Source organism: Oreochromis niloticus, linkage group LG13, assembly GCF_001858045.2.
Source record: "Oreochromis niloticus isolate F11D_XX linkage group LG13, O_niloticus_UMD_NMBU, whole genome shotgun sequence".
Lineage (NCBI taxonomy): Eukaryota > Metazoa > Chordata > Actinopteri > Cichliformes > Cichlidae > Oreochromis > Oreochromis niloticus.
The window spans coordinates 6970007-6992196 of NC_031978.2; the positions used below are offsets into that span (position 1 = coordinate 6970007).

Here is a 22190-nt window from a genome sequence, read left to right on the forward strand (position 1 = left end):
ACAGGCTTCACAGAAATCCTTCATTAATTAAAGAAGTTCCTGATTAGAAGAAGCTTGCATTGTTTTTGCGAAGGCCATGTGTTTCTTATTTGAAAAGCAATGACAAACAGTCCTTTTGTCTTAAAGTTTGGACTGTGTCTAGAGAGAAAAAAATAACAGTATTGCTCTCACTAATCAGATCAGAGAACTGAGAGCAAGAGAGAGACTGTACATACACAAGTACTACATAAAGTAGATTTAAAGTAAATGTTGATGTATGATGTCTGGAAAAGCTGCTCCCAGATGAAATGACAATATTTTATGTAGAACTGAGCTGAAACTGCAAAATAAAATATAAAAAACAAGAGACAGAGCAAGCGGGGAGAATGAGAAAAAGATGACAGAGAGAGGGAGGGAAGGAGAGAGGGAGGGAGGGTGAGATGGGAGTGAAAAAGAAAGGCTGGACTGCTATTGCCACAGGAGAGGTTTCAATTTAAAAACACACAGCCGGCTTTCCTGTCCAATTCACCAAATTACTGACGAACAACTCACCCCCGAAGAGACGGGGGGAGTAAGATAAGGAGTGTGTGAGTGTGCGTGCGTGTGGCAAGGCGTCCCTCTCATCTCATTTTCCAGCTTAGACGACATCTCTCTGTCAGATACACTCACACACACACACACACACAAAGTCAGCCCTCTGAAATATTTACTAGCCTCATGTGGGGAAATCTCTAAGGATTATCCCCAATAACCTGTTTAACTTAATCCTTATCTCACACACATGAATAATAAATCTCTCCCCCACTCCCCGTTGCTCTCCCGCTCTCTGAGAAGGACCGAGAAGTAACGCCTCTCTCACCTTACTCTCCATCACCCTCCCTCCCTTCTCCTATCTCACACACTCACTCCATCTGCTTCATGAACATGAGCCGGCTGCTTTCTCTGCCTCTCCTAGTGTTTTTGAGCTGTTTTGACATATGCACTCCCTCTCTGCTTCTCTTGCTCTCTCCATTTTTTTCTGTCTTTTCACCAATCCACCAATACCTCCCCATACCTCCATCTCTTTCTGTTTTCCCCTCCAGGACAGGAAAAGGAGCAGTAGCTGGGAGCACCAGTGGACAACACTGACCAGAATAACAGGAAGAGGAAGTGGGCAGTGACCTGTGTGAGAGAGGACTGCGGTCAGACAGCTGTGGTTCACCATTTTTGGCTCTTGGATGAGAAAAGCACATCAGAAGGGAGAGAGGAAAAAAGAACAAGAGAGACTCGAAACCTGTTGGATTCACACCTGCGGAAAAACCTCGACAACCTGAGAAGAGAAAGAGGGTGACAAAGACATTTTGGGGTAAAAACTCCACTGTTGGAGTAGCTGAGTTTTTACTTATTTGATAATAATCTTACTAACTAAGAGACAACTGCAATACCCACTTGAGTAAAAACTGATAATTATCTGATGAGTGGGTTTTTCTGATATTTGATTCTCAGTTTTTCTTTGGAAATCCATCTCTGGGATACAACTTAAGAGGCATCAACCCATTTTTCATCATCACAGACTTTCTTATCTCTCTGGCAGTCCAGGAAGGGATTTGTACAAAAGCCTAGTAAAAATCTAACAAAGAGAGAAATCCCTGCTTGTACACCTGCTGCTCTCATTCTACATCAGGGGGGAAAAAAGGAGTACGAGAGAGGAAAAGAAGTAGTCGTATCAGTAGGTGGTTTTTGCCTCTGTTGAGCTCATGACCACCCACCAACCACTGATTTCTACCACAACCTGCGAGATTAATAAAGCATAACTCCAGTCTGAGCAAGTGAACACCTTGAAGGATTTGGGCTTCATTTTATACCTCGACAAAGATCTGAACAGCACTTCTGCCCGGCTTCGACTTCAGTTTGACTGGTAAGTTCTCTTTTTATGTCTTGGAAAGAAAAATACTGTGCATGTGTGTTACATATGTGTGTGTCTGTACCTGAATAATGAGAATGTGAGTTGGTGAAGGGTGTGCTTTCATGTTCAGCAAATGGAAAGTGTGAAGCAGTTCTTTCTGATTGAAAAGCAGTGCACTGCAGCGTACCCAGAAAATGTAACCCAGATCCCTTTAAAACGCTACAGGCTACTTTCCCATTCACTCCAGGGTGAAATGCTCATGAATACTGGTAAAACTGTCTCCAAGAGGGTACAGAAATAACTGAAAATGATGGTTATAACCCCTTTTAAGGACATGCTGTCAGCCCCCGTCACTGTTCACATATGCTGTGCCAATGATCTCGGACAGCTCTGTGTAGATTTGAATGCTGTAATTGAGTGCTGTTCTCCCCCCCTGAGGCTGGACTGTCATTCCTGGAGACAGGAGGTTACAACCATTAAAACAATATAGGATGATCCGGAGACACAGCAGGAAAAAATTAAAACCAATCTCAGTTCACCGGGAGGTCTTCAGTTAATCAATTTTGAGGAGTTAAACAATGAAAAAAAACGTAACTGTCAAGCTGACGTCAAGTTCATTTGCGATTAAATATTGATGAAACAAAGTATGACGCACATCTAATATTAAAAAGTAGCGTAGCTCTTGTCAGTTGAGTGGTGTCAGTTTGTGAGCAGAAGATTTCCTTGCGTTATAGTGAGTTTAGGCTCCCTCTTATCAACCTTTCAAGCCAAACTGTACATGAAAGGACAGAGAAAATAACACCTTACAGTAAAATTTCAATTTCTATTAGGTTATTCAGAGTGTGTCTGTGTAGTGATAGCCACAGGCAACTACAGCAAAGTGTTTCTGTGTACCTGCATATATACCCTGTATATATGGGAACAGTTGTTTTGTAGTACTCTGGATCTATGGCTCAAAGTGATAGAAGTGATTTGATTTGTTTGTTACATTGAAAGCCGTTGATGCAACTAAACCCAGTGGTCTAATTCCTGGAGAGAGAAATCCTTTGGGTGCCATCTGGGAGACTTCACCCTCCCACACACACACACACACACATTACACAAGATTCATGATTAGAGCCATTCATTCATTCATTCAGATATGTCAGTGTGGTTGACAAGCTGTCCAGCTGTGGCGATGTTAGCTCAGCTGAAGTTACTGATTACTACTGAAAGACCCAGTTAAGGTTTTACTTAAAGGGACTGACCTGTATTCTCTGTTTTAGACAGTATACCTTATTCCATTATATATCTGCATAATGTCATTTATTACTTCAGATTTTTGAAATCTTTTTTGTTTCTTTTTTGCGATTGCCTGAGAAACCGATTAATAGGAAAATGCCGTTAATAAAATTAAGAATAAAAATGAGGAATAATCCGACTGGTCTCCAGCTCCCACACTAGTCTGCCCACTGTGGGGAATTAAAAGCTTTCCAGTGCAGCAAACTGACCTGATCTGGCAAATCAGCATTTATATATTTATTGTTTTTACATTCAGTCAGCACCACTTAGAGTTATGGAGTATTTACTAGAGATGGAGCTCGATTTTTGAGAAAAAATTAGATTATAAATATTGCTCACGATGTTTTTGATCATTTAAATTATGTTTAATATGAACAGGAACTCGTAAGTCCAGTATTTAGACTCACTTATTTTGTTTATCTACTGTGAAGTGCTGTAGTTGCAAAATTTGCCTTCAGCAGAGGGGCTGACAGCTGAGTCCAAACCAATGAGGATAAGACTTCAGGCTTTAAATTACTTTCAAATGACTGTTTGTTATCACCATCGCTTATAAGCTGGCCAACATCAGTCATAACCAATTCACTGTATGGAAATGGGATTTGTCTGATGTGACCCAGTGACTGTGTCAGTGAGGACGCTGTGTTTGTGTGTGTGCGTGTGTGCGTGTGTGTGTGTGTGTGTGAGTGACTCCTGGTGTGACTTTCTGGCAGACAGATTGTTAGAAGCTGCTCTGTGATTAAACCTGTTTTAATCTCTACAACACACACTACACTATTCAATAGGCGAAGATCACAGATCTGAGACTGTGAACTCACTCTGCGTTCATAGTTCCCACAAATAAACAAACTCCTGATTTTAAGGTGGCAAAAACTGCTAAAAAAGCTAAATGGTGCCAAACACTGATATTTGTGTAACACAACCTAAAGACTGATGCTGATGTGTTCATTAAAACGAAACTGGTGCCCCTTTGCATGTATAATTTGTTATTTATGTACAAAATATGATTAAAATATGCAAACTTGGGGAAGACAGAACAGATAAAGACATGAATTTAAATGTGGTCAATAATAACAATAAAGTGAGATAGAATTCTTTAAAATGTCTCCAGCTCTGCTTTGCTTTTAGTCAGCTCTTAGCTATGAGAATTTGTTCAAAAGAATCAACAATTTGGTCGTTATGTTGAGTCCAAGCAAATCTCATACTAAACCTGCTTCATTTTACGACAACCTTCATGTTAAATCAACCAACTGATAACTTTAAAACATTTCACTGGTGGCTTGTGTGCAAAAGCGGGATCATGAAAGTGGCATTTACATGGTAATCTATTAGTTTTATTTTAATTAAAGGTACAGATGATGATTATCCACAGCAAAGATATGATGTCTATGTGGTGATTTGTTCTTGAGAACTTTTGCTTCAATACAAGCATTGGGCAGATGTTACTGAATATTGATTTTATATGCTCAAGTTATTCCTATTGAAATCATAAATTAGTTATAATTTCATCTATAGATATTTATGATGTATGGCAAAAAGACTCTGAAAGGAATCATCATCATCAAGGATCTTAGTTGGTCAGTTTAATACTGGAGGGACAGATGCCACTTCTCAAGACCAGGCTGGTTTTAACAACTAAAAAAACAATGTGATTTTAGAGCGTTGGAACTAGGCTAAGTTAAACTTGAATGGACACATTTTTATTTTAGTAATTTTAAATGTTTTAATTATTTAGTTATGAGTTGTTAGGTTAGGATTCTTCAAATTTCCTGCCCATTAGAGATGGTATTTTGAGTCGGGTAGCCATCCTATCACCGTGTAACCCTTAATTAAAAGATTTAAGATAATTCAAAAACAAAGATAGGAAAAAGTAGAAAAAACTCGGTAAGTGTAATTAACTTCTTGCAAATCCAAATCTGACTGAATTTCTTTGTGAGAAAAAGTAATTGACTCAAATCCACCAAGCGTCAAGTTATGCTGAATGACAGACTAAAGGAAAGACAGATTTCTTGTCCTGCCATAGTAAGTGAGGATTAAATCAAATTATATTTCTGTCTTCAAAAACACAGAAGCGACAACAGGACTTCAACATGAACTTCAAATACCCTTCAGCGACCGCTAGGATTATGAAGTCTTGTTGACTCGCTTCTGTGCTTTAGCCTTTGGTAGACTGAAAAACTAGGTCAGACCTGTCTGCCAGTCACAAAACATCCCGGAGAATGACAACTGTATCTCCGAGTCTGTCTGTTTCTGCTCCTCTGTCACACTCACACACACTCTCTTGCCTGCGGACAATGTACAGATGTAATTACAGATATTCCTGAATGTTATTTATTCTTCATAGCTCCGAAAGATGCCTTTGATAAATGATGCCGTAAATAACTTTGTATAATCCTCAAGTGAGATTTGTGTGCCTGACACTTGCAGTTTACAAAGTGATTATTATATAAGCTTATATATATACTGTCAAGTATTTTAAAAAACAAACAAACAAACACCTAAACCGAAAACTCCTGTAACTTTTCATACATCAATCTACATGCCTGCTTTTACATTTTAAATTCAAAGAATTAAAAAACTTGAGTTAAACTATAAAAAAGGGGGCGAACTTGGGTAAACTGGGTGCACTGGTGTGTTTATTTATCCGGGTTCTTATAAGGTGCTAGATCTGCTTTTAAGGCGAGACAGAGAGAGTATGGGGGTGGAAAAAAGGAAAGGGGGAGAAAAAAGGTGAGAAAAGGAAAAGGGAGAAGGAATGATAGACGGGGACAGAAATAGACTGTATGAAAACAACATGCATCTTTCACCTTGAGAGATACAACAAGCCACAAGTGGAGACTTTTAAGAGGAAAAATGTATTGAAAGCACTGTCAGAGAAAAGAAAAGAAAGAAGACGTGGAGGGAAGAGAGACAGCGAGGCGTCAACGGGCAAAAAGAGACGGGGAAACTAAAAAGGGAATGAAACAAAATACAAAATGTTAGTCAAACACAGTGAGACACTTTGAGTCTGAAACTGAGACAAACGCACAGTCAGCAGCAGGAATGAATACCAGGAAGGGTGTGTCCACTTACTAATGATGACTCCACATTAGCAGACCCGACAGCATTTCCCAGAAGGCATTGTGTTTACACTTCCTGTTTGCTGATAAAGGGAAACAGGAAATGCTGTGTCAAAAAAATGCCCCTTTGGGGAAAATGCCCCCAACAGATTTTTTTCTCTGTCAGAAATAACTGTGAATGTACGTGTGACATTTCTGTGTAAAAGTAAGCTGTGATGGTGAGATATTTGTCTTTTTTCTTTCTTTTTTCAGTATGCAATCACAGCTAAAGGTCAGCTTTGTCAAACAATTATTGTTATTCATCTGAAGCTACTTTTAGCTGCCACAGTTTGAAGCTCCACACATTTGATCTGGGAGATTTTTATGCAAACTGCCCTTCCTGACACAATCCCCGGGGCAATTGTGTTTCCTTCCACAACTGAATTGGGGATCATTCACTTGTTTGGCAAATGTGTAAATTATTACACTGTGGAGACACTTAAGTAAGAAATAAATAAATAAATAAATAAAATAAAGGGGCAACATTTTAACTGCTGCTTGACATTCTAAGGTGGAAATGTTATAAAGGTAATCTTGATTAATAGTTATTTGTAATTAATTATAAAACTCCTTTATATTTGTGGTATATTAGTTTATATTGGCTAAACATACAACTTACAAAATGAACAAGTAGGTGTTGAATCACAGGAATCAAAATAATGCCTGATTCAGTCTTTTACTTTTAAGTACTCACTAAATTATGAACTAAGGTGGGGATTTACCCTTCACAATTCCATTAATGTTTGAGTTGTCAGTTTAAAAACTCCCCCTGCTGCTGCTGAGACTAAGGTTAAGCAATTCTTTACATTTTTTTAGTGCGTATTTCAACTCTATTGCTCAGGAATAACATGAATAAAGTTTAAGTAAATGTTTAAGTAAATATTCTAATAGTTAAGTAGCTCAATTTGCCATCAAAATACATTGAATGAGTGGCAGTCCTCTTAAGCAGTTATGGAACAAATCACAGATTTGGTCACCTAAGACGTTTTCCTGCATACGTTTTATATGTTAAATTGCTTCAGTTATGGTGTTTGTGAAATTTAGGCAGATTTAATGAGTTTGATTAACTCTCAAATAAAATTTTTTTAACGTTATTTTATTTTGTTTTAATTTAATTGTATTTATTTTAGCTTTAGTATTGGCTAACATTCTTCTTCAAATTGTAGGTAAGGCAAGTTTAGTGAGTACAGTTTTTTGTTTTAAAGATAACAGAAGGTGTGAATGCTTTCTTTGTTCACTGTACTTAGTTTAGTTTGTCAGAAGCTGACAAACTAAACTAAGTACAGTGATTAGAAATGTACAATTAGAAACGGCTCACTGTTAATATATGATTTACTGAAGATGTAAACGTTTGAAGGGACCAAATGCATATTATTATTATTTTTTTCAGTTTTTCAGAGGAAAAAAAATAAATGGATCAGAAATGGACAAAATTTGAAAGCAGAAAGACAGATTAGCTAAAACGTGCTGAGGTCAAAATAGAAGAAAGGAAAGAAAAACACTATTAAAAACATCTGAATTCCCACAACTCAGCTCTTCATATGATTCATCATGTGAAATTTCATGTTTTAACTTTTTAAAACAAGTTAAAGGAGAAAGCTAATTCTCCTTTAATGGACCCTTCCTTCCTCAAATCCTTGAAATGAATGAGGAGCAGAATGAATGGGAAATAAATCACCTTGTGATCCATTCACAGATCGGCATTGTGACATCACACCCACCCCTTGAAATATAATTAAGATAAACTTTGAGATGTAATATATTGCATGAAAATAAAAAGGGGCCATATTTAATAGTTTCAGACTCTTCTCCTCATGATCATCATTTACATTTTTTTCTTGTCAACTCTACATAAGAGACAGCTGTAGCAGCCGTGCATCATTCATTGGTTTGCGGCCCAAACTGATGTTTCAAAACCTCAAGACTGGCATATTTGTCATGTTGGAGCCAGAAGTGATCATACTTGGAATGGGTTGCTGTTATCAGCTAACAAGCTTGGTTGGCAAGCTACAGTAATAGACTGTAGGGCTGCATTCCACAGACAAACACACACATACTTACTAATTAGTGCAAAATTCATTTTCAGTTACCACAGGTCTAGAAACCTGAAGCACCCAGTGTCTAGACCTGACTGACTGAAAGTGGATACTGGAGATTGCTGGCATTTGCTTTTAAATCAGTCGCTAAAGCTCCATTCACGCAGGTCTAGAGACCAAAGGACTGCTTTCTGTGACCATTTGGCAAGTGGAAGTTGGAAGCTTTTGGCTGTCGCTAGCAATAAAATTGGTCTCAAAGAGGTTTAAGGTGCTTCATAGAGACCTCCTTGGCGTCTTTGCCATTCTTGTCATTGCCATGGTTTCCCATAATTTGCATGGAAGATGCTGACTTGTCTGCAAACAAAAAATGAACTCTTCAGTAATTCAAATTAGGAAAGGTGATGCCTAACAGACAGCTACTTGCCACAGCTGCCTGAACCCGAAGATCAAAGTCTTCCTCATTTTTGGGGGCTGATCCTGACAGGGGTCACACCAGCGGATCTTTGCCTCTATCTCACACTCTCCCTTGCACTCTCTGATGTCACATTTACCCATCCATCAGTTTTTCTAACTTTAAGCCTTTGCGGGTGATTATCATCAACTGCCCTCACAGGCACATTAAAATGTAAGTGACACAAATGGTCTTTTTATCAAGTCAAATCACCAAATACCTGGATTACGGCTTTAAAGTAATAGTAAAAGTAATAAAAAATATTTACTTAGAAGATGGAATAACAGTGTTATGGAAAACAGATGCTGAAGCTACTTAAAGGTAACAAAAATCATAAAGCAAAAGAAGGTTAATAGCAAGTGAAATTAAAGTATTTAGAAGCAACATTATTTCTCAGTGGTATTAACTTTTAATTTAGTTTTGATCACACTGTGTTTATTACCTGCCCATGGGGACAGACGTATGGGGATCCACAGCCAGGAAAAACAAATATTTATTAGCGCTGCACAAATGCACTTTTATGAACATGGTGCTCAGATGTTCATTCAAGTCTCTGTTAGACTGCAATAGAACACAATGCACTTCTGTTTAATTAATTTAGTCCTGAAAGGAAACTAAAGAAAGAAAGCACAAGAGAAAAAATAAAACCCAAACAAAGGGAAGTCAACTAAAGGCCAAAAAACACTACTAAGTCTTTGTCTGAGCTGATTTGCAGGGAGCCGTGTGAAGAGGTCATGGGAGGTCAACAGAATATGAGATTAGACCATTAGAGTGAGGAGACTTTGTGCCAGTATAATCCCTTCATCATAATCTCGCTTTCTTCCTCCCTGCTGCTAATGGCTGGAAGACAATAAGATGCACTAATCTCTGCTGGGATGGCGCGGGGCTGTGCTGAAATATCTGCTGAAGTACAGAGTGCATATAGACTAAAGTGTTTTGAAGATTATTTCCCTGGCATTTCTGCTTTATTAGATAGGGCCCAGTGGGGGGAGACAAGAACGATGGGGAAGACAAACACAGACAGAGAGGGTGAGACAGTATAAGAAAGACTGGCAACAAAAGTGAAGATTTGCTGCACTGCTGGTGTTTGTGTACCACATACACTTTCATTTTGGTTAAATGGTGTTAAATGCCTTGCAGGGAGGAAGAAGTGATGCAACGCACTGAAACGCCTTCCAACTTGTAATCAGTCAAAAGCCATAAATCAAACGAGGTGCCAGTTAGACCCAAGTTTTTACGATAAATGGAAGCAATTTTGAATTTAATATAAATGATTCCAATGATTGCTGTTGTTCATGATTAGATAGCTTGGGTCAAGGTAAATGCGAATCGCTTGCATGTGTTACAGTACACACCACATCAATGGTTTATGATGCAACCTATGAGTGAAGTGGTGAGAAATGTGAGGAAACAGTTAGTAAGACTTACAAGTGTTGGAAAAAACCTGAGGCATGTAAAATGGTCAATATCAGTTAATACTGGTAATATCGCTCGACTGAAATCAGAAGCGATGAGCGAGGGTTTGCACTCTCATAGTGTAGTGACTTGTCAGTTACAAGGTAGCCAGTCCCTACTTCATATCCTGCTTTTTCGCTTATCTAACTTTGAAAGGGACCATCATTTAAATATTAATGCCATTCTGTAATAAAGAAGATGCGAAACAATTGGGACCATAAAGACATCAGGATAATGCCTACTGAAGTCAAGTGAGAGTGTTTTCTTGTTGACTTCTATAGAATTGTCTTTTCACAACCAGAGCACTTGCCCCTGCTGGCAATGAGAAATAATGCAGGTTTAAGGCTTTTCTGCATTAGTATAACTCTTCAGATCTGAAGGTTACGTCAGTCTTTTCCATGCAGTGTATTATAAATGTCTTTAATCCCATTCTTTTTATATTTTTAACCACACTAGCAGCATGATTAACTTTCATGCATCAGAATGAATTGCAATGCAAAATCTCATATATATTAATTATAGTTGCTTTGTACAAACATTTTTGATGAATAATAATGATGTTGGCTAACTTTTTGGCTTTGAGTATTATGTCTCTACAACTGTTGGAGGAGTTGCCGGAATTATGAATACAACTTTGAATACAAAACCCGAGCTACCTTTCTTCCCAGTTGCACCAAGAACTGACCCACATTCCCCCCAAAATGTGTTGTACTACATTGAAAAAGAACAAAGAAAATCCAGAAATCCAAATGTCAAAAAGTCCCTTTATGGAAAGTGGCCTTTCTAATGGCTGATTAAGACAGACATCGTAAGTGGTTGTAGCGTCATCTCCCCTCTTCGTCTCTGTCAGTCTCTCTTTCTCTGTCTATGTCGCTCTCTCGCACTACACCAGTGGGTCAAGACCTAAAATAGGTCACAGGCCTATGTTTAATAGATCCCCATATGACCACAGCGGTGATGTGCTTTCATTCCAGGTCCCATGATGAGGGGCTAAATGTTTCATTGGGGTCCCAGGATGAAAAGCTTTAAGAGCCCTGGTCCTAAATGATAGCTAGACCTCGAGCTCAGCAGCTGACTGTAAGGGGAGGACAGAGAGTCCTTGGCCTTCACTCTAAGTCTTACCCGTGCACAGTGAAGGGGTCTGTCCGTAGCTGATAAGTGGTTTTAATGTGATCCTCTCTCTGTTCCTTTCTGGTCCCTCTCTCCTCTCTCATTTCTACTCCCCCAATGTTCCTTTCTGCATCCTTTACTCCTGTCTTGCCTCTTCCTTCTTTCATCTTTTTTCTTTTACCCCTCTCTTCCTCTCATTCCTCTCTCTTCTTGATCCTATCCTCTTCTGTCCAGATGATGGCTTGGCTCCAGCTGTGGACCACAGGACTTCTGGCCACTATGGCCTTGACTATCATCACTGCTCAGGACTCTGGACTTCCTGGGGTAGAAAGAGAGAATCTCGGCCCAGCTGACATTGTCAAGAAGGAATCCCATCCCGTGCTGTTCAGGCAAAAAAGAGACTGGATCTGGAACTCTCTCTATGTAGAAGAGGAGAAACCTGTTGTGACTCCGTTCAAGATAGGACGGGTATATTAATATTAGTATTTTCACCTCAGAGTTAAAACAGCATTCTCCTTGCCATGGCTGTCTATGAGAAAGCATTTTGGTATTTTGCCACGCCCCCTCAGGTTGGAGCTATAACATGCAAAGTGAATCTAGGGCATTATTTGTTGCAGAGAATCTCTTTCATGCATATCTGAATATTTTTTTTCAGAATAGTTTATTTGCAGTAATTTATTAAAAGGTTGTTTATTTTCTATTTTCTTTCTTTCTCAGCTCAAGTCAGACAAGAGTGTGACAGGTGGGCATTTTAAAATAGCTGGTGAAGGAGCAAACGACATCTTCATCGTGGATGATAAAGGAGACCTGTTTGTCACCAAATCTCTGGACAGAGAACAGAAGAATGCTTACCATTTGACTGCTATGATGTTTGATGTGTCTGGCAACCGAATAGAAAACCCTGGAGAATTTGTTGTCCAGGTGACAGATATCAATGACAACACCCCTGTTTTCACTCAATCATACAATGGATCCATTGAGGAGAGGTCTAGAATAGGTAAGTATTATCACAGATTTTTTATTTTTATTTTCTATAAAGAATTGCCAGCAGCTTATTTCAGGTTAGAAAAGATGTTCATGCATTTATGTTTATCTGTACTGCCTGTGCCTTAACTGTGCAGTGGAAATCTACGTTGTAACCTACGATGTAACTGGAAACCCCTCTTAACCCTAGATTGTAGCCTTCCATGTGCACCTCCTGAGAATTGTAACCACACATGAGGTCAGCGCAGTCTACAACGGCTGAATGGCAAGGAAGGTTGTGGTGTAGGGTTAATAGGGGTTTTCGGTTATAATCTACAATGTAGACTTCCAGCTGAAGTATAATGAAGCATCACACTCTCAAGTAGTTGTTAATGTAATGCAAGGAACCTAAACTCAGAAAGAAAAGGCACAGAAGCATAATTTTCAGAGTTGCTAAAGGAAAAAAAACTTTATTTATTTTAAGTATGCACGTGGCATCTGCTAAACAGGGGTAAAAAGACAGATTCAAAATAAACTGAAGTGTGAAAATCCTAAGAAAAACGAAACATTATGCTCACACCTGTCACAATCATTAGTACATCTCGCTGTGAAAAACACAAGTCGGTGACTTTAATTACAGTGTTGGCACTTAATCATGAAGCATTAACCATTTGACATCTGCAAAACACATACACTTTAACATGATCAGCTATTTACTGTGATGATTTCTATCATACATGTATATTATTTCCTTGTTCCAGGAAAAACAGTGGTTGAGGTGAAAGCTACTGATGCAGATGACCCCACCACTGCTAATGCAGAACTCAGGTACTCTTTGACCCATGGAGACATTTCAGCCTTTGAAATCGACAGCACCACAGGTAGGCTGACTCCAGTGGTACTCACCATGATTGCTATTCTGTAGCGGCCTTTTTTCATCCTGGCAAATTAATTTAGGGTCACTTTAGGGTTTCAAGCTATTTTTACTGGAATATGAGTCAGAGCTGACCTGAAAGATAACACCCTCTCTGAATGTCTCGCTCTTTCTCTGTCCCTCTGCAGGTGTGATCAGCTGCAAGATAGACACTTTGGACCGGGAAACCAGGGAGGAGTATGTGGTGGTGGTTAAAGCTCAGGACATGAGAGGAATGGCCTCTGGCAGCACAGCCACCACCTCAGTCACTATTAAGATAACTGACATCAATGACAACATTGCTTCTTTTACCAGAAGTAAGGAACAGTTTTATGAGCATTTACAGTAATGATAAAGAGATCCTTAAAAAGAACAGATTATCATCAGTCAGGTTTTAGAACCATTACATTATCAAATTGTACAGAATCAACAGAAATATTCAGTCTTAATTAGTGTGTGTTTTCCATCCACAGCGAAATATGATCTGAACGTTCCAGAAAACCACAAGGTGGATGAGACGATCGGGATTCTGGAATTGGTGGATAAAGATGAGATTCAGAACAAGGAGCCCATATTTACCATTCAAAATCTTAATAGCAACATATTCAATATTGAACCCAACCAAAACAAGGATGGAAACCTCATGCTCAAAGAGGTAAGAGACTTATGTGTAAATGGTAGAAAGAGAGCCATAACATAACCATAACAAAATAAGTTTTGTTTTTTTCCCCATCAATCACATATAATCTTATGTTAATAAAATCCATGCTAGTATTATATAGTATATATTATGGATATGGCTAACTGATGGAATTACAAGTATGTTTATCAGCATTTTTACTACAATTAATGCATATAGCTATGTTTGTCACTACCCAGCTTAACCTGTGCAAAAGTTCTGCTGGTTCATTTCCTGGTTTGGCTTATAAGAGGAATGTGGGGCAGCCATATTTGACATATAATTCTCCATTGTATTTCAATCTAACATTCCTGAACTGCCATGGCTGTCCCATATTTTTGTATAATTTGTAATAACAACAACATAAATAACAGCTATATCAGATCTGCTCAAGCTCTTCTGTATTTTATGGTTTTAAAAGACATGATGATTTCATTGGATTCATTTGAATTATTTTGAAGCATAAAAAACCCAAACCTTGACTGTGCTATTTGACTTGATTCAAACATTTTATTCTGCAACAGTTGTTTGGTTGTTGGTCAAAATATGATAAAGGTGCAATGTCAGTCTGCCCCAGGGCAGCTGTGGCTACAACCGTAGCTTGCCTCCACCAGTGTGTGAATGTGAGCGTGAATGAATAATGTCATTGTAAAGCGCTTTGGGTGCCTTGAAAAGCGCTATATAAATCCAATGCATTATTATTATTATTATGTCATCATTCATGCTACCACAAGGAGTGGCAGCAACCTGGTTATCGTTTTCCCTGAATGATTGCCTTTATCATTTTTATTATACATCATCAATTTTAATCAGTACCAGGCTTATAAACTTAGTTAGCAGCTTGACCCATTGCTGCCAATCAAGGGATTGTAGTAAATTATATCATAATTATTTTATGTGGGTTTTCTTTCTGTATTTCAAACAAAAAAACAAACAAACTGTGAAATTAGTGAAATATTATTACTTTTGTAAAAGCAGATTTATCAGTCTGATGGCCATAGTACTACTCATGCACCATCTGTTATCAGATACTATATATCTGTTTCGCAATCTGTTTTTAAAAAAAAAATCCTATTAATGTGTTCATTTTCCTCATAAACACACGTTGCGCATAAATATTACGTAATCAAATCAATAATTTAGTTTTAATGTGCTATGTAAACTGGCTTAGTCTTTCCATGCAGCACCAGGAAATGGATGCATATCCCAAAATACATAAAGGGCAAGTCACTTGTATTTTTATATATGTATATATATATCTATACACACAAGTAAATCAGAGTGTTTTGGGAAGTGTTGTATCCTCACACTTTTTACAGCATCCAATTTGATGGGACCTCATGCCCAAACAGCTTTAGCACAAAAATAGATTTGCAGTCTACCATTACCAATGAGGATCATAGCCACAGCATGGTGACAAGATTTCCACAAATTCAAAATACTAATGTACTGACATTTTCAAAGTGGTTTCTGAAGCCTTCCTGCATACTCTGCCACCGCATGGCCACTAATTATATATAACATTAAAAGGTGCAATGTCAAATTTCAGATTTTTTTCTGCAGGATATATAAGGTGTGACGTGTTTAAGACTGACTTGAAACCTGGCCTCCTTCTGGTTTCAAAAGATATTTATGCTTGCGGGATTTCTAGCAGGTTGACTTCACTGGGTTGTGCTCTTCAGATAAAGTATTTAGGACATCAGAGAGCTGGAAATGTATTCTAATGAAATGAGCTCTGTAATAGCTTGCACCCATGCTGGCCTGGAATCAAATCGTACCTCAATCTTCCCCTCAGCTCTCGAGCCCTTCTCATCTTTCTCAACGGCTGTGTTTACACATACAGAATAAGCCAGCTGTCGGCCACACTGTGGTTAAGGTCTTATTCTTGTTAAGCTGTTTACAAATGCCTTTGATACCTTGGGACTGAGTATCCTTGTTACCATGAATAATCCAGTTAGCAGAATATTCCTCTCTACCTGTAGTGTCCCATTCACTGATAAAAGAGTCTGCCAGAAAAAATAAGAATATCTGTGTATTTCTAATACATAGGAAATAAATTATAGCGCCAATGTGAATATGACAGTAAGCTTTCTTATATTTGCCAAAGTAAAAATCTTTCCATAAAACTTTGCAACTATAAGTTGTTTTTGCCCCCAAAAATATAGAACCTTTTAAAAATTGAGGAAAGTGAGCTACACAAGTTGCATAGACTGATTTGTGACATTTACAGCCTTTTTACACCTGAAATCATGAGTTGTCCTTGGTGGACTGATGCAGGTGTACAAGACACATTTGTGCAAAAAAAAAAAAAAAACCAACCCCAAAAAACACTAAGGTGCAAATGCAGTGTGTCCCCAGTTACAAGGAAAGACATACAAGGAAAATGAGGTCAAAAGATTTAAAGTTGACAGGCTTAAAGAGTAACATATTTTTGAAGGACTACTATAAATTTTGTGAAAGACTGAAAGAAATAGTAACAGAACCCAAATGCATCAGATTCACACAGCATACAGTTGAGTTCTGTGTTAGTGAGAGCTTTAAGCAAACAGCATAATCTAATTTCAGATGCCGTTAAAAACTGGAAATTAACGAGAACAAAAATCTCGAATATTTAATGTTTAAAAGAGCGCAACCTTCCACTACTAAAACTGTTTTGTATATTTATGTAATAAAGATAGTATTGACTCTGCACTGAAGCTTAGAGTCACAGCTATCGATTCTAATCTAATTAGCACTGACATGTTGCTTACTCACTCACACTGTCTTTGTTCCCTAGGCTCTGGACTTTGAGAAGACAAACAGCTACTCTTTCACTGTCCGGATGAAAGAAAATGTCCGAACTCCTGCTGACAACACAAACACTGCAGTCACCAGTGCACAGGTAAATATCAAACAGGGCAACTGAAAATGTATAACTGGATCACTTTCGCCATCTTCAAAGCCAGTTGCCGACTTGATTTTCATTCTCTAAAAAAAAGAGAATCTATGCTGAGGAATGTATTTAATGCTTCACTGTCAAGAAGTACTTTTCACAGATTTGGATTAGCAGGACACAGTGTGATGCTGTGTAAAGGATTATAGAAAAAAAATTCATAGTTTCATAATTATATTTCCAATGTTGGTCTAAACTGTTGCCAAACTTGATAGGTCAACATCAACGTGTTAGATGTAGATGAGCCACCGATCTTCTCTGAGGACATGTACAACTTTAACGTGAAGGAAGAAATGCATGTGAACAACATAGGATTCATCAAAGCCAGAGATCCTGACAGAGCCAACAAGACCATACAGTATGCTGCACGCATTCCCCAAAATAAGTAATAGTGTTACTAATCCTGTAAAGTGTTTGTTAGAGTGATCTTGTTCTCTCTGTTTAGGTTCTCCATCATGCAGCCGGACTGTCCTATCGGTATCAACCGACTCACAGGTCAACTGTACACTCTGAGAAATCTGGACAGAGAGGATAAGCCCACACACATGTTTCAAGTTAAGGCGCAAGAGGAGCCAAGTGGTATGTCACACACTCTCATAAGAGCTGTACGGGGTTTATTAATCCCGTTTCCTCTAAACAATACATCCTCACATGAAAAATTGAAACCACGTGTTTTAAAACAACAGCAATGTTGTTTTAAAACACGTGGTTTCAGGGAGGGAGTTAATGTACAAAGGCCAAAAAAGACAGTTTGTTCTCTTGGCTGAACATCTCTTGTAGATTTATTGAAGGATGGGAGTGTAACACATTAACAGGGATTTTTACAGATTTAACACATCACCATAACACCTGGTCGACCCACATGAGAAGGAGAGAGTAAGCAGGAAAATCACATTAGAGTGTCTCTTTGTTCACTTCCAGCTTCCAAACCAAACTCTATATTTTTAGATCAGCAATGAATGAAATCCAGAGATCTATTTTAGTGGCTTGTCACAGCGTTTAAGGAAGACAATGGTCCCCTGAGCTTGACAAGGTCCTCGATATACAGTACATGTTCTGTACTAAAGATAGATTCAAAATCTTAGTACAAGAGACAAAAAAGAGACTCACATATTTATCAAAAGATGAATATTCAAAAAGAACATCAGTGATATAAAATAAATGTAAAAGATGCTTTAATGTGACGAAAATAGCTGTCCAACAAACAGCTCACAAATAGAAATCCTTTCAGTTACTTGACCTTTAATCTATTCCTTCAGTGACAGAGATATGCACACCTAATCTCCAGCATAGTTAATCACTGTTACATTGGCGCATCAAAGTAAATGACAACTAAATCCTCAGTTTAAGAACTTTTGTGTTTCATTCCTATATGGCTTCAGTATTTGATGATAAATGACACAGACTGAGAAAAGTGTTGTAGAAACAAAAAGTGCAGTTGTTTCCACATTTGCATCTCTTCTGCAAATACTGAATGAGACAAAATTATACTAACACTGCTGAATGCCCTCTTGAATCTCTGTTTGCAGCTTTTGTGCATTTATTTGGACTATTTTCATTGTTGGACGTGTCATTAATCTGATGTTTTCTTTCCTCTGTAGGTTTGGAGTCAGTTGTAAAAGTTAACATTAATGTTCAGGACGTGAATGACAATGAACCTGAACTCAGAGTTGACGACATCTATATATGTGAGAACGATGAGTCTAATACGGTAAGAGGTGATAGTTTTTATATACATACTATTTATCGATTTTAATTATGTTTTTTTAATGTATATAGTACCAAATCACACAAAAAACATTAGCCTCAAGTGGCTTTATACTATAAGGTAAAGACTAAATATTCAGGAAAATCCCCCAGCAATCAAATTATCCGCTATAAGCAAGCACTTTGTGATGGTGGGAAGGAAAAACTCCCTTTTAACAGGAAGAAATCTCCTGCTGACCCAGGTTCGGGGAAGGTCGGCCATCTGCTGTGTCAAGTTAGGAGAAAACATGAGGAGAAGCGTGTTTCTTATTATTAAAGGATGCATCTTAATGGAAACTAAACGCCAACAGATCATGCTGATGTGTTGTTGATGTGTCTTCTGAATTAAAACTCACATGAAGCCAAGCATGTGATGAGCTGGGATAATGAATGCGTTTTACGTAAAAGCCTAAACACATATTTAGGTGTCTGTCTCCTCAATGATGGAGCCTGGGAAGCTACAATAGATTTGTCCATTATTTACAATTAATTTCTTATTTGATTTTTTTTCTAATTGTGACTTTAATATACATAATCTGAAATTTGGATCCCAACCTAAAACTGTGTTTTTGTCACATGCCATGTATATGGCAGTAGATGACTCAATGATTCACATGCACGCCATGCATGCCTGTATAAATCAGTGCATATATAATTTACATATATGGGTTGCACACATTGACTGCAATGAATGTTATACAGAAAGACTTATTTTTGAGTCATTTTTTGGTCTTTCCTCAGATAATTGGAACCTTGACTGCCACAGATAAAGATGATCAGCCAGTTGCCTTCACTTTCAGTTTGGCGAGTGAGAATTCCAACTTCTCCATCAGAAACTATGGCAGTAAGTCTTTCTGTATACTGAACATTTATTTACTTTTCTTTTCTTGCTTGTTGCTTTAAATGGTGCTCTGAGCAAGCACTAGCCTTGGCACTTGTTGCTATGCAACAACTGGAACTCTATTTGAAGCCCAATGCTCTGTTTTTGAAATGTAAAATTATTTTAACTTCCGAAAACATCCTTCGGTTCTTTGAGCCAGACGGGAGATTTTGAGAGCCTGTCTGGGACCATAAGTGCTATCTAAAATGCACAACAGCAAAGACTGGAAATAATAAGAGCTATTGGTTCGATGGGCTTGAAGATAACTCCATCTGTATTGTAACCTTGTCACAGCTGATGATGTTCAAAGAACATAGTAACACAAAGTGGTGCTGTTGAGAGGTCTATAATACATTCAAGGACGGAAAAAAGAGAAACTACATCAAGAGGACAATTACTAACTATGGAAACTGTAGAAAGAGGTCCTGGGCTCAAGTTCAGTGGCTGGCTAGGGTCTTTTTCTGTGGAATTTGCATGATCTCCTTGTGCCTACTTAGGTTCTCACCAGGTACTGCAATTTCATCCAACAGTCCAAACACATACATATTAGCAAGTGGTTAATTTAAATAGGCTGTGCGTGTGAATTGTTTGCTTCTATGTGATTCCCCCTGTGACAGACTAGTGATATATATTTTATGGGCCTGGTTTACTAATAACTTGTAGGAGTGTAAACTGGGTTTTGGCATTAAAAAAATTACTTTGGGTATTTACAAAGAGCACAGTGACAAAATTTCTCAGTGAGAGTTCCTTTCTTTCTCAAGGTGCAAAATATAAAGATAAGAATATTTAAATTAGAAATGCTAACTGATTTACAAGTTTACTGCTAATTGTGATGCTAATTGTGACTACATTTAATTTAGAAAAAAAGCATGTCTTATGTTTTGCACTTGATATGAAGATGAACTGTCTGCACCTGTGCTTAAAAAACAGTGAAACTGCTGTAGATCACCTGTAAAACTAACCAGTTTTGTGAGCAGTATTTTTAGTGGATTGTGCTGGCATGCTAGTTTGCTAATTTAATTTAGTATATCTATAGCGTGCTTTAGTTTTTCTCATTAAATGAGGCGTAATTAGTACATTGGAATATATTGAGGATGACAAAGAATTTTAATCAGAGAAAAGTCATTATTATAAATACACACAATACTAAAACCTCTGAAACTAATGTCTTCAAAGTAGTCAAAGGATTCAAAGTCATGATGGCTACTGTTTGATTCTCATCCATTAAATGATGCAGTGGTCTTTTTCAGGACGTAGTATGTCTGTAGACACTAAAATGAGCTACACCAGCTAGTTGGCACCAGCATGCACAATACAAAGATCTCTTTTTGATTATTCCATATGCCATTCCATAAGGTTGATGCTTGGTTACATCAGCTTTAGGGAAGAGGTCATTCAGTATAGGATACATAACAGCACAAGTAAAAGTGCATTCATGATTTTTATCATCATATTCAGTCATTATCCATGACAGCCAGAGGGAAAGTCATACCAACTGTTGCAGTCAAAAATTAAAAAGTACAAGTAGATGAAAGCCTAAGGTAATCAAATGAAAGATTTAGGTGAGGTGTTAGTATTTAATCTATCTAATCTAAAACCTGAACCATATTGAAAAGAAGATAAACAGAGAAAAATGATGTGAACTTTACTCAACAATTTCCACTCATGCATGTGCCCAGAGGGGTTGACTTGTTGAACTGAAGGAGGAAAGAAAGATAGAATAGTGCAAAAGCAAAGAAAAATTAGGTGGAAGAAAAGATTTTTAAAAAGGCAAGATGTTCAGGAGTAAGAGGAGAGAGGGAGGAGCTGAACCGAAAGAGACTTACAAGCAGTAAAAAAAAGAAAGAAAATGAAGATAAAACTGAAATGGATGCTTTACGTAAGGCAAAGATTAAAGAAGGAAAGGAAAGTAAAAATAGAAAATCAAAAACAACTAAATGGAGAATAACAGTCTCGAGGCAGACTGAAGAAACGGTGGACGGACAAAATCAAGGAAGACATTAAGACCGTCAATGCATCACCTGAGGACGCCTTGGACAGAACCAGCTGGAGAAACCTTTGCCAAAGAGCGGACCCTGCACCAGCGGGAACAACGCCAGGATGAAGAAGGAGAATAACAGAAGATGAGAACCTGAGATAAAAGAGGACTAAAACTAATGAAGAGGGAGGAAAAGCAGTGCCTTGCCAATGAGAGGGGAGGAGAAGAAAGAAGAGCATGGGATGAAAAACAAAATAAGGACACTTGCAGAACAAAGTAGTAAGAGAAGATGAGGACTTGAAAGAACATTAGAAACACCACATTTAAGACCAGGGGTTAAAAAGGTGAAGAGGAAACAGGGATGCAAGAAAGGTGGGAAAGAGAAAAGGAGAGAAGAGAGAAGAAGGTAGCTGTTTGATAAAGTGCTGGTTGTCAGTGCAAACCGATGTTTTCCTATGTGGCTCAAGACTGTGCCCCCCAAAACCCATCTGACAACACCTCACACCACTTAACACACAAACGAAAACATGGCCTACATGCACAAACACACATACACACACACACACACAACAAGAGTGAAAGTGAAGGCTTTTGAAATATTCATCGACTACCAGCTCTTTAAAACTTGCAAAAAACAACCTTCATTACGGGATTCACAAAGACTCTCACACTCCAACAGTCAATGTAGCTGCACAGTGAAGTGACAGGACTCCATGTTCAGACCACACGACTACATGAAGCTTAGTCCATTAATGCCGGACAGACAAAAGGGAAGGGGAGGTAGGAAAACAAAGGGAAAAAAAAGAA

General features: G+C 38.1%; 1 protein-coding gene across 1 annotated transcript in view; it reads left to right on the forward strand.

Moving 5' to 3' along the window:
- Positions 1-878: 878 nt before the first annotated feature.
- cdh5 (cadherin 5) overlaps positions 879-22190 on the forward strand; it is a 34856-nt gene continuing 13544 nt past the window's right edge. Inside the window, exons 1-11 of the mRNA XM_003438241.5 lie at positions 879-1876; positions 11527-11760; positions 12010-12289; positions 13017-13136; positions 13318-13485; positions 13642-13823; positions 16624-16728; positions 16995-17137; positions 17225-17358; positions 18381-18490; positions 19267-19369. Coding sequence (XP_003438289.2) covers positions 11527-11760; positions 12010-12289; positions 13017-13136; positions 13318-13485; positions 13642-13823; positions 16624-16728; positions 16995-17137; positions 17225-17358; positions 18381-18490; positions 19267-19369 — 1579 coding nt within the window. The 5' untranslated portion in view covers positions 879-1876. The remainder of the gene's footprint in view (positions 1877-11526; positions 11761-12009; positions 12290-13016; positions 13137-13317; positions 13486-13641; positions 13824-16623; positions 16729-16994; positions 17138-17224; positions 17359-18380; positions 18491-19266; positions 19370-22190) is intronic.